General features: G+C 36.3%; 1 protein-coding gene across 2 annotated transcripts in view; it reads right to left on the bottom strand.

The window, feature by feature from the left end:
• Positions 1-13,841, bottom strand: part of Acvr1c (activin A receptor type 1C) — a 77,801-nt gene that overhangs the window by 36,915 nt on the left and 27,045 nt on the right. For both annotated transcript variants that reach the window (XM_048345440.1, XM_048345439.1), the window contains exon 2: positions 8,669-8,899. In XM_048345440.1, the coding sequence (XP_048201397.1) occupies positions 8,669-8,899 (231 nt within the window). The remainder of the gene's footprint in view (positions 1-8,668; positions 8,900-13,841) is intronic.

Raw genomic sequence — 13,841 nt, 5'->3', positions numbered from 1 at the left:
GTATAAAAGAAAAATCTAGTTTCTAATTTAGCTGGTAGAAAAATAAATGAATAGCTTAACAGCCAAAAATACAGCAAAAATCTAGACAGGCTCTTGAACAATAGAGATGCCCTTTATCCAGGAGGCATTTTTCAGTTCTTGGTGGCCAAAGTCAGGAAAAAATAAAAATGCTTCCTGGAACAATTCAAGCTCTAATCAAAGATCTTTATACAAGTCTGCCAACTATGAATGGTGATTCCTTGAAAACAAAACAAAGAAAACAGTCCACATAATCAGAGTTTATACTTCTATTTTAGTTTTGACTTCATAGTCAAAAAATTTTCTAAGACCTTTTTACCACTGTAATATACTCTCTGAGCAGACTTAGGGATTAGAATTCACTCCACATGTTGACCCAAAAAGACCTAATCAAAATACTGAGTGGTTGATCAATATCCTTCAGATACCAGGGTGGAAAAAACTAATGCAAATCTTCTCTGAAGGAACACATTTTAAATACAAGCTATCAGAGTTTCTTCTCGATATGGGTCAGAAAAAACATGATCTCAAAAGCAAAATTCGTAAGATGAAGATGGACTGCAGCCAGCAAAAATATGATTGTGCAGAATCAAAATGGCAGAATTCAACACATAGAAACTGTAGATAGTAAAAGTATCAGATTCAAAGATTATAAAATATGAACGAAAAGTGTGAGAGACATAGAGAGGATAGAAACAGATGGCCCAAAATATACCAAATTAGTAAAGGAATTGATTACATGACTCACAGACAGAATTTACTGGAGAGACAAATATTCCCATTTTCTCCCACTGAGTACAGAAGTTTTTCACCTGTTATATATTAGTTTACTTGACTTCCTCCTTTGTGAACATAAATTTGTGAAAGTAAGTACTTTCTTTTGGAGATTGAAATATGGTAAAGTGTCAAAGTGTTAAAGATATGTCATTTCCTTCTGGAAAAGATTTTTTTCTAAGCAAAATAGCTGCTCTTCTCATCCTAGAGAAAGTTGAAAGTGGATAGTCCTGACGTTATGACTGTGCAAGAAATATGATAAATTCTTCAAGGACCAAATAAAGAATAATAGCACCCACAGAGGTGGGTAGATATTTCTCAAGCAGAGAAAGTTCTTCTTATCTGCTCAAAAATGAAAAGGAAAGCTCTGGAGTTTGATGGACATTCAACAGACAAAGGCCTCATCTCTAAAATATATGCAGAACTAAAAAAATTACCTTCTTCCAAAACAAAACTGCAAAGAACCAATAGCCCCCTCATCAAGTGGGCTAAAGACTTACAAAGAAACTTCTCTGATGAGGAAATGAGAATGGCCAATAGTCATATGAAAAAATGCTCTACATCACTGGCCATAAAGGAAATGCAAATCAAAACAACATTGAGATTCCATCTCACCCCAGCAAGAATGTCATATATCAAGAAAACTAATAATAACAATTGTTGGAGGGGATGTGGCCAAAAGGGAACCCTACTTCATTGTTGGTGGGAATGTAAACTGGTTCAGCCACTCTGGCAAGCAGTATGGAGATTCCTCAGAAGGCTCAATATAGAACTCCCCTATGACCCAGCAGCCCCACTGTTGGGTATCTATCCAAAAGCCCACAAACAAAATCACAGTAATGCCACCAGCACAACAATGTTCATCGCAGCACAATTTGTCATAGCGAGAAGCTGGAACCAACCCAGATGCCCCTCCATAGATGAATGGATCAGGAAAATGTGGTACATTTACACAATGGAATTTTATGCCTCTATCAGAAAGAATGACATTGTTCCATTTGTAAGGAAATGGAAGGACTTGGAAAAAGTTATACTAAGTGAAGTGAGCCAGACCCAAAGAAACATGGACTCTATGGCCTCCCTTATTGGGAATAATTAGTACAGGTTTAGGCAAGCCATAGCAGAGCATCACAAGGCCCAATAGCTATACCCTTAGAAACACATAAGATGATGCTAATTGAAATGAACTCCATGTTATGGAAACAAGTGATATATCACAGTTGTAACTACTTTCAACGTCCTATGTGTATGTGTAGTTTCTATTATTGATAATGTTTTGTATCACCTTCCTATATTTGTACCTACACTATCTCTGTAATCTTATCTGAGCATATTGGAAACCGTGTTTACTGGTATTGGAAGTAGGAAATTCAAAGGGAATACCAAATTCGAGAGACACAGGGTTAAAAAAAAGAGAAATAACTACAAAAGCAATACTTGCAAAACTGTTTGGTGTAAGTGAACTGAACAACTGGGGGGGGGAGGGAAAGGGGGGGGAGGGAGGGGGGCATGAGGGACAAGGCAACAAACAGTACAAGAAATGTATCCAATGCCCAACGTATGATACTGTAACCTCTCTGTACGTCAGTTTGATAATAAAAATTTGAGAAAAATAAATAAATAAAAAGGAAAGCAATAAACCTTATATGCAGGAATCCACAAAACATATATGTTTCTCTCATCTAACAGATCAGTGTAGTGAAAGTTCAGTTGAATTTGTCAGATCACTTCTCCAAAGATACTGAAGATATCAACATTAATAAGCTTCAGAGAGAAGAGCAGGTTTTCTAATATTATATTTCTATAAAATATAAAATTATTCTACCAAACAAAATGACTAACTCCTAAAAATTAAAGCCATGTATAGTGTGAAACAAGAAAGTATTTTTAAAGTCAAATTGTTGGATTCAATATAGACTAAATATCGATTAAACTGTTGTGATTACAATGATCTGAATTAATTTGCCTCAACTAATAAATCTTAGTATTTAAGAATGAATAGGCAAGAACATTTAAAAAGTCCATTTTAAAGGGAAAACATCCTCTTTGGGAGGTACACATTGAGAGGACTGTATTTCAAAGACAGTGCAAACCAACGTTTGCAAAACTCCATCTCTGAAAAACCCCATCTCAACCAGAAATAAACAAAGTTGGTTGCAGTGGTATGAAACTGCCATCCCAGCTATAAAGAAAATGCAAATAGCAATACCTCCAGCCCCTGTTCAAAAGGCAAAAAGACTAAGAATATGGGTCAGATGCTAGAGCACCTGCCTAGCAAACATACAGTCCATGCAACCCCATAACCATTAAAATGAAGAGAAGGAAAAGAAGGCACGAAACTAAAATAATAACTAGATATTTTGACACATATTTATCTGTTTAATAGTGAAGTAAACTAATAAATAAATATTAATTTAGTAATAAAAATAAAATTCATTATTTTAGTAAAAAGTTAAATAATTTCCTAGTTTGTGGGAAAGTTCTACATTTTAAATATTAATTAAAACAGTGTCTTTAAACTGTGAACAAATTAACTAGTGGGGTCTAATCAGTACTCTTATTTAACAAAACAGCAAAGATCAAAATAGCTCACACGTTTCCAACGCAATCATTGTTTGCAGAATTCAAGTACATATGAGTCAGTAGAAGCTATGTAAGATGAGCTCAGTTCTGTATGTCACAAAAAAAATCCTGTACAAAATAGTGTCAAACACTTGAAAGGATTTTCAAGATGCCAAGAGGAGGTGCCAGCACTTCCCCAACTGCTGAGTTACTAGTCACTGGGCAGTGAGCATGAGTTCTGTTAAAAGATAAAATTATGCCTGCAATCTTAGCTACTCAAGAGGTTGGTATCTGAGAATCATGGTTCAAAGCCAGCCAGGGTAGGAAAGTCCATGAGACTCTTATCTCCAATTAACCACCATAAAATGGAAAGTGGTACTGTGACCCAAAGTGGTACAGTGCTGGCACTGAGCAAAACAGAGCATAGGGACAGCAAGCGGGCCCTGAGTTCAACCTCTATTACTGACCAAAAAGGAAGGAAGGAAGGAAGGAAGGAAGGAAGGAAGGAAGGAAGGAAGGAAGGAAGGAAGGAAGGAAGGGAAAGAGTGAGAAAAAAGAATCTGTGTCACAAAGAAATGAAGATAAGTGCTCAATCATTACAAGTAGAAAGGGGCAGCTAAAGCATGCTAAGTCCAAGTGACTTCATTTACATCACACTGCCTAACCAGAAATGGTCTGGCCATTTGAGGTCATGGATGAAAGATCCAAGAAGGCAAGAATTCACTTAGTCTTTAGCTGCAGCCATAAAGAAAAGGCTCTGGGGCCTGGGGATATGGCCTAGTGGCAAGAGCGCTTGCCTCGTATACATGAAGTCCTGGGTTCGATTCCCCAGCACCACATATACAGAAAATGGCCAGAAGTGGCACTGCGGCTCAAGTGACAGAGTGCTAGCCTTGAGAGGGAAGAAGCCAGGGACAGTGCTCAGGCCCTGAGTTCAAGGCCCAGGACTGGCAAAATAAAATAAAATAAAAAAGAAAAGGCTCTGATTTTACTCAGCCGCTTATTGTCAATTCCTGACCTTTCCTTCTATGATTGAGCACATGAATGATGCTGACCATCACACACTCCACAAATACCACACTGCCTACTTGTCAGAGTGCTTTTCTATCTTTCATACATCCACAATGAGATTTGAAATTGACAGATCCCATCGACAGATCAGGAACAGCAATCATATTCACTGATGGACTCACAGTGATGTTGCTGGCACTGGCTGTGTGAGTGCCCAGCCTGGAGGCTCCCAACCTTTGCCCAAATATCTACCATTCCACAGATAGCTAATAAACACCTAGCTCTGCCTCCCAAAAAGAACACAACCTCACAGCCCCACATATGCACATTCCTTTCAATTTAATGTTCATTTCCTATGTGATGTCACTAAAAGAAACAGATTTTTAGTTGAAGTAACGAAATTTGAATTCAATGAATTGTTGTATAGCAATTCTTATTACACATTAGGGGCTAGAAAACACATATCTTCCCTATTATAAGTAATATTTAAAATTCAATTGATATATTATCTCAGTGTACCTAAAAAAATCTATTTAAAGAAAACCTGGTGGCTTACACCCATAAGCCTACCTACTCAGGAGGCTGATTTATGAGGATCACAGTTCAGAGCCAGCCAGGGTAGGAAAGCCAGTGAGACTTTTGTCTCCAATTAACCACCAGTAAACTGGAAGTGGCTCAAAGTGGTAGACCACTACTATCGTTGAGCAACAAAACTCAGGGACAGCATCCAGGCCCTGAGTTCAAATTTCACAAGTGACAAAAATAAGCTCATAAAAATAACCTCAAAAAGTCATAAAAATGCTCAAAACTATAATGTTTGCTCAAGATTTTTAAACACCTCCCACCAAATTATAAGTAAAAGGAAATCTCTTCAGTTTAATAACAAGAACTTATGAACCTTAGTGACTATCATAAGTACTGGTAACAGATTGAATGTATACCTCTTACTACCATGATAAAGACAGAAAGGAATCTATTAGACATCACAGTGAAGGTCCTGAGCAATGCAAAAACTGAGGAAATAGAAATTGTGTGTGTTTGTGTGTGTGTGTTTATGTGTATTGTAACAGTTTAAATATAATGATTTATATTATGTTACAATAGTTCATAAGAATGCCTGAATTCAAAGATAATTGGGTATGTCAAAAATTTCAAAGAGGGCTATGTTTGTGGCTTAGTGACAGAATGCTTGCCTAGCAATGCATGAAGCCCTGGGTTCAATTCCTCAGTACTACATAAACAGAAAAAGCCAGAAGTGGTGCTGTGGCTCAAGTGGTAGAGTGCTAGCCTTCAGCACAGAGAGGCTTGGGGACAGAGCTCAGGCCCTGAATTCAAGCCCCAGCACCAGCACAAAACAAAACAAAAAATTTCAAAGAAACCTTTTATAGAAAGCGCTAGAATGAAAAAGGAAGTGGGAAACTTGATATGGCCTGAGGGGGAAGAGGTAGAAGGCAAAGATGGTGGAAGGGATGACTCCGATCAAGATGCAGTAGACACATACATTGACATGTTCAATTGTAGCCCTGTTGTACAACCCTTTGAAAATTAAAACAAACAAATAAATATTTTTAATTGCTAGAACTAGCCATGCATCAGTTGCTCTTGACTGCAATCCTAATTACACAGAAGGCTAGGACCTGAAAGATTGCAGTTCAAAGCCAGCACAAGCAGAATAGTCTGTGAGACTCCATCTCCAATAGTAGCAAAATGCCAAACAGGAGGTGATGCTCAAGTGCAGAATGCCAGCCTTGATCAAGAAAGATGTTTTCAAGACCCTATACTGGGCCATGTGTACACTTGTGTGTACTCTTCCTCTCTCTCTCTCTCTCTCTCTCTTTCTCACACACACACACCTACACACACACACACACACACACACACACACACACACACTCATCCACACCAAAAGGGAAAAAACTGTTAGGATAACATAAATTCTTTTTTCAGTGGTTTAGGATGTAAGGTCAATATACAAATTTGATTTTTGTTTACATAGTAGAAGTTAACATTTAGAAGTTAAGGTAGTCAAAATACTGTATAAAGCAGCATCCACAAGCAGGAAAATGTCAATGAAATATGTATACGGCCTGTTCCCCAATAAATACAGATCACTACTAAGTAACTAAAAGACCAAATAAGTGTGAAGCATATTATGCTCATGGATCAGTACTGTTAACATTCCCATTTCCTCCAAATTAATCTATAGAGTCAACTAATCTAATAAAAATTTCAGCATGTGTTTTGTGGAAATATTCAAACTATTTATATAATTTAAAGTGAAATGTAAATAATGATTAAATACAATAATTACTAAATATGTTTTTGAAGCAATGTCGCAGTGGTCACACACCCTAACTTCAATACTTACTATTAAGCTGTAATAATCAGAACAGTTCAAAAGTGACCTAAGACATACAAAACAGCTAAATAACTAAAGAGACCCGACATACACACACACACACACACACACACACACACTTTATTTTCAATAAAAGTGTCAAAGTAAAGTTTCACCTTTACCTCACTGATATTTGCTAAGTTCTTTTATTAAAACTGAACATAGACTTATATTTAAAATCTGAAATGTTAAAACTTCTAAAAGAAAATATGTATAAACTTTGGGTAGATAAAGATTTCTCAGGACTTGAAACAGATAATAATAATAACAATAAATCAATCTTTCAAATGTTTACTCTCTGTCTCTATGAAAAATGGCTTCAAAAATAAACCCAAAATGGCAATGCATAGTAAAAAAGAAATAATAAAAACAAATATATCTAATAGTAGATTGACATCAAAATATCTCAAAACTTTTATACTTCAATTAGAAGACAACTAGCCCAATTTTTAATAGACACTGTACTACGGAATGGAAACGTAGCTAAGTAGTAGAATGCTTGCTCAGCAGGTAAAAGGCCATAGGTTTGTCTCCAAACACCACAAGAAAACAAAATAAATATTTATTTTCTGAAAACATCCTGAAAAGATCAGGCATGTTAGATCATGCCTAGCTGATATAAGCAGGAGACTGAGATCACAAGGATTGGAATTTTGAGGTCAACCTAGGGAAAAAAAAGTCTGCAAGACCCCACATCAAGAAAATTGGGTGGATTTGGTGCACACTTATGAACAGGAGGCCAATACTGCATTTCCATCACCACAGTATTCTCAGTCCACTACACTTATTCCAGGCCTAGATCTTATATCTACTTTAATCACTATACATTAGAATTTTTACTCATTTATTTCCTGTTTCTTGTTCTTTTCTTTTTTCTTTTTCTTGGCATACGTTGTAGGTCAGACCCAGAGAGACAAAGATTGCATGATTGCTCTTGTAGTACGGTATTTAGAATTAGCCTATAAATCTGTAAGTATACACATTGGTGGTATGCAAGTGGCTACAAATGTATTAATAGAAATATGGTAGATTCCAGGTTAATCTAAGTAGTGTAATTACTTAGAAAGACAAAGCCCACCAATAAACACCAGGAAATGGGTACTTGTAAGAGGAAGGGTGGTGTCAAGTGGAGAGGGGGTACACAAATTAAGAAAAGAAGCAAAGGAGAATGCAGTCACGAATCCAAAGTAGCTAGGCACCAGTGGTGTGCACCTGTAACCCTAGCTATTTAGGAGGCTGAGATCTGAGGATTGTGGTTCGAGGCCAACCCAAACAGGAAAATCTATGAGACTCTTATCTCCAATTAACCACCAAAAAATTGGAAGTGGTGCTGTGGCTCAAAGTGGTAGAGCACTAGCTTTGAGCAAAAGAGGTCAGAGACAGCACTGAGGCCCTGAGTACAAGCCCCATGACCAACAGAAAAAAAAAAAAAGAATCCAATTCATATCCTACAAAATTAAGAAGAGTGAGAGAGAGAGAAGAGTGTTTAGAGGAGGGATAGGTAAGAATGTTGAAAGGGGTAACACTGATTAAGATGCATTGTATTCATAAACCACATCATTAAATGGAAACTCTTTTGTACAGCTATTTAAAGATTTAAAATCCACAAAACACATTTCACTTTAGGTTTATTAATCACATCAAAAAATACTACTCATGTGGACAAATTTCTTCACATTGTCATGCTACTGTCAATGTTTTGACATTGATGTGCAATGTAAAAAGAAAGAAAAATCAAGCTCAACTATACTCTAGAGAATTTTACCAGCCCTAAAAGAAAAAAGAGAAAAAACTATAAAACAGATTTTCCTATTCAAAGAAATGTAAAATAGTTTGATTTCTACCATGTTTATAGTTTTTCAAGAGTAAAATTACATTTGGAATGAATAAAGATAAACTCCTTACCTGCTGGAAGATGTAGTGTTATGTTGTTGCAAAAATCTGTGAAGCAGCATTCAGTTTTGGTAACATTGTTGGAACTATGACAAAAGACTTGGGCATTTAGCTCTGGGAGAGACACACAAGATTTGATCACCTGCTCCTTCCCATTGGTTAGCATGACTGAGGCCCAACATGCTCCTTCTGTTTGGCAGGTGAAGTTTGAGGAGTCACACAAAAGGCACACACACTTCAGTCCTGGAAAGAGGAAGGCAAAATGCTTAGAAAGAAAAACAAAAAAGAGGTGTCATTCAATGTGATTCTACAGTAGTTGAAAATAGGAATTCAACCTGAAGGGAAATGAAGGAAGGGTTCAAATAAACAACAATTAATGTTTTCTTAAACAGGCTACCCAACAGTCATTTACTATTGCTAGTATCTTTGTGGTTTTTATTGTGTTTTCCTCTACATTGTACTCTAAATCCTTCATGAGCTCATTTAGTTTACTCCTGAATCAATAGCTTGTAGGAAATGCTAAGCAACAGCATCATCACAGCCAACAGGAGGTGCTGTCTAGCATCACTTGCAGAACATTCAACAGTGGTAACAGCAGCTGTGCAACCAACCAAGCAAGCCAGTGTGTTCTGCTCACTCGCCTGTTTTCCTTTTGACTTAGAGGAGCATGCTAAGCACTATCTGTAGAAATGTATAGCTTTAAAAAGAGTTGGTACTCTTCGTTTTTACAAACTCTGACATTTTAACATAATTATTATTGTGGTGGTAATGTTGAAGATATTAATGAGCCACCATACTGCCCCCCCTCCACTAAGGAATTTATCTCAGAATGACAGTTATTCAAACATAGACCATGACCTTGAGGCAAAGTTCTACAATGCACTCAACTATTCTGTAAAACTAACTACATTGATAATGGAACTCAATGAATCTACAACTTGCAAAATTTAGATTTTGCTAAATTAATTAGTTGAGTTGATCATATCTCAACATTCCCCATACACCCCCCCATACACAATAATCCAAATTACTTCACATACAAAATGGTGAAGTATTTCTATGTGTATCTGTCAGTATGAAGAATTATAGATTACAAGTAATTTATTCATATTTTATGTTATTTCTATATAGTAAAATTCTAAGTAATATTTTCATGTTATTTGTAAACCTTTTGTCAAATTAGAAGTGCTCCTATAATTATCTGAGTGTCCAAACTTTCATGGAACCATTACAAATAAAACTAGTCTTTAAATAGCTAATCACTCAAATTACACCCAATTTTATACTCATAAAATACCATAATAAACTCTACAATTAAATATGTTCATTTAATGTGCATTCATCATGGCATATAAAAAACCCGGTGCAATTGTCTGACTCAGTTGTCACTATCTCCACTTTGTAGATAATGAAATGAGGCTCAAAAATATCAACTAATCAACCTAATATAAGTCTCTAGACTACACGAGCAATATCTTTTCTATATCACTTTAGCTGCAAATTCTTCAAAAAGCATTTACTAACCACACTAGTTCCTAGAAACTGAAAACAAAGTATAATTCTTCTTAATAGAGTAACAAAAATTTAGTGTATAATAAATAATTGACAATTCATATTCTGCTCTGTATTGTTTTAGTAACATTTCAAACACAGTTTTTTTTTTAACACAGTTATTTTTGAACACGCATTATCTACAGATGGCCAGGTAAAAAGCAATATCATATTGCCTTTAACCTAAAACAAATAATCTCATTTTTCAGCTTATCTAAATTCTACATTAAGTAAGCTTCTAGCCAGCTACTCATACTCTTTCTTCTAAGTACCACTGGCTCCTTCAAAAGATGATGACATAATATTTCTTATCAAGGATTCATTTAAACCTATGTTTAACAAATTATAAATATTTCCTACAGTTTTAAACCAAATGTACCAACAAGAATAATATAGACCCAGAATAATAATATAGATATAGAAAATGACAGCTGACTTTACATTTTGCATGATGGAAAACACTGAGCGTTTGTTAATGATAATGGGTCCAAACATCTGCCAAATGTTTCCATTTATTCTAGGTCAATTGGTATTACCATCACACTGACAAGTAGAACAATTCCTACCATGAGTGAGTAACATGACAGATTCAGAGTAACATTTTTCATTTCTCACCAGTCCACTAGAAAGTCACATTTGGCATACAATTAAACAGTATTTATAGCAGCCACCCTCAACATAAAACCTTAGTGCTACCAATTAAAATGTAAGTTGCTATTAATGATTAGACTTATGCTTTCCTACTTGGTTTTGAAAACTTGATGTTTAATTGAGTCAATTATACTAGACTATTCCATGACAGGATAAATCTGGCTGTCCTGCCTTCTAATTCTTTATCTTACCCTTTCTCATTACAATATACTTGAGTCATACAGAGAGAGATAGCAAATGAGGATGAAGAATGAGGCAATTACCCACAATAAGGAGGTCTATTAGATCCTTCCCTACAAGAAGACTGCACTTTTCTTGTGTCTCCTCCCACCCCTTTAATTAGCTCCCTTTCTCTCCCTCTTTGCCAATTAGTCTGTAAAAGCCAAGACATCTGTTACCCACAAGACATCTGTCACCCACATCCACCAAAGGATGTGCACATTCCTAATCAACCAGGAAATAAAGTTTCATCCATATTTACACCAGAGGATGAGCACACCCTGGTGTACAGAAGTGGAGAGAGGGAGAGAGAAAGAGGGAGCAAGAGAGAAACTTTAACAATTTGCATTTTAAAAGTCAAATATTTTTCTTGGCAAATAGTAGTTGTTTTGAACTGGATACTATTTTCATTAAGTTGGTTTCATATTATCTCTTTCCTATATTTTCAGACCTATCTGTTTATTAACCAAGGTTAAATGTAAATGTCTGATATGCAGCTCTTCCTCTTATCCAGATGTTAGATATCTGGATACTTTTAACCAACATCTTTAATTATATACCAGCCTATCAAACATGAGTTGTTTTATTTTAATTTGTAGGGAGTGTGACAGGTCTGACACTGCATACATAACCTTTCCACACTTACAGGCTTCTGAATGAACAAAGAGAGCCATTCAAGCTTATCATTTTTTGGAATATGAACAGAAAAGAAGCAAGGACAACTAGCACTGGCGGATCTGAAGGAAAACCACACATTTTAAAACAACCATTTGCCTTTTTTTTTTTAATCTTTTGGACATTTTGTTGTTTATTTTTGGTTTTGCTTGAAATACACCATAGTCAATTTATTTAGACAATTTATTTAGCTTGAATATCTAAAATGTGCTCTATGCTAAAACAACACATTTTTTGTTGCCAGATACTCTATTTCAAATACTCTATTTTTCTTTTCTTTTCTCTTGTTCTTTCTGCAATGGGGGCTGTTGCCCAGCCTAATGTCTAACTGCTGAGCTCATGTGATTGTCCTCCCTCAGCTTCATATATACTGACACTACAGACAGGGGACCATGCTTTGTTTCTCTTACTGGTAATGAAAAGAATAGAGAAAGAAATATTAATAAAATATGGGCACTACATGCAATATTGTGAGAATATACTCAGCACAAAGGGAAATTGTCCTTTTTTGCCAAAGGGGAGTTATGCTCCTTTTTCTAAGGCCTCCTCTTTTTAAAATATATCTCATTTTATTATCTTTAAATACTTTTACATAGGAGTTGTCATTCAACAAAGCAGTTTATAAATAAATGCATTTGATCAATGTAACCCCTTTCAACATGCTCATTCATCCCTGTCCTACACACCCCTTCCCTCACTTGTCTTAATTTTGTAGGATATGCATTGCATTTTTATTTTATTTTTGCCAGTCCTGGGGCTTGAACTCAGGGCCTGAGCACTGCCCCTGGCTTCTTTCTGCTCAAGGCTAGCATTCTACCACTTGAGCCACAGTGCCACTTTCGGCTTTTGCTGTTTATGTGGTGCTGAGGAATCAGACCCAGATCTTAATGCATGCGAGGCAAGGATTGAATTTTGACTGCCTCTTTATAGCTGAGCAGAGATGGAACTACCCGGCCTGGAGAGATGTAAGAGAGATGTTCTAACTCCCCTTTCAATTTAGGAAGAATGGCTAGGAATATGGCCTAGTGGCAAGAGTGCTTGCCTTGTGTACATGAAGCCCTGGGTTCAATTCCTCAGCACCACATATATAGAAAATGGCAAGAAGTGGCACTGTGGCTCAAGTGGCAGAGTGCTAGCCTTGAGAAAAAAGAAGCCAGGGTCAGTGCTCAGGCCCTGAGTCCAAGGCCCCGGACTGACCAAAAAAAAAAAAATCAATTTAGGAAGAATGCAGTGCACTATGGTTTAATTCTAACTACTTAGAACTTCCCCTCTCCAACAGCAAGATTCTCAGTATAAGTAACTTAAGCATTACTTTGTCTATAGTATATAAGAGGAAAGGAATAGAGTTCAAGATATGAGTGCCCACTGGACAGGTTTGAACTGTCAGATTCACACACTAGTATTTCAGGTGATGAGAAAATCCTTCCGGTTTATAACCCAGCAAAACTTTTCCAGTTAATATTAAAATATTTATCTTGTCCAGCATTAATTTGTCATATGAAAATCTAATGTCCTCTCCAACAGCCTTAAAACACCCATCATTCCTGTGAATAAGTTGAAAACTAACTGGGATGGCATTATTTACATATAGTCTCAATATTTTGGTAAATACGGAACATATAATTATGCTGGCACAGTATCATAATGCTTTTGGTGCTATTTTAAAGCTATGTAACAGAGTAAAATGATCATTTGGACATTTTGCTTATCATCATAGCTATTAACTGAAAAACTCCCTGCTAAAAGGCCTTTTCCAAAATTACTATTACTAACATTAGCTACTAGAGTCTGCTGCAAATACAAGTCATGCATAAAAAAATACAACCTAATCAAGTGATATGACAAAATGATCTGTCTATTTGACTATCCTCTAGAACAGAGGAAAATGCAATGAGGGAACTCTTAGGTCAGGGGATGACAGACGTCTCCTTCCTACCTTAGGATGTCAGACATCAGTGGACAACAGGTGATGGGGTGGGTATATGTGATGACAGTACAGGGCAGAGAAATCTAAATCCTTATTCCATTAGGGGGGACATGGACTGTCCAAGGGCCTGTGACCACATTTAGGCCTTGTGGTAACATAAGA

Source organism: Perognathus longimembris, chromosome 4, assembly GCF_023159225.1.
Source record: "Perognathus longimembris pacificus isolate PPM17 chromosome 4, ASM2315922v1, whole genome shotgun sequence".
In the NCBI taxonomy this organism is placed as follows: Eukaryota; Metazoa; Chordata; class Mammalia; order Rodentia; family Heteromyidae; genus Perognathus; species Perognathus longimembris.
This window is presented reverse-complemented; position numbering and strand designations above follow the sequence as displayed.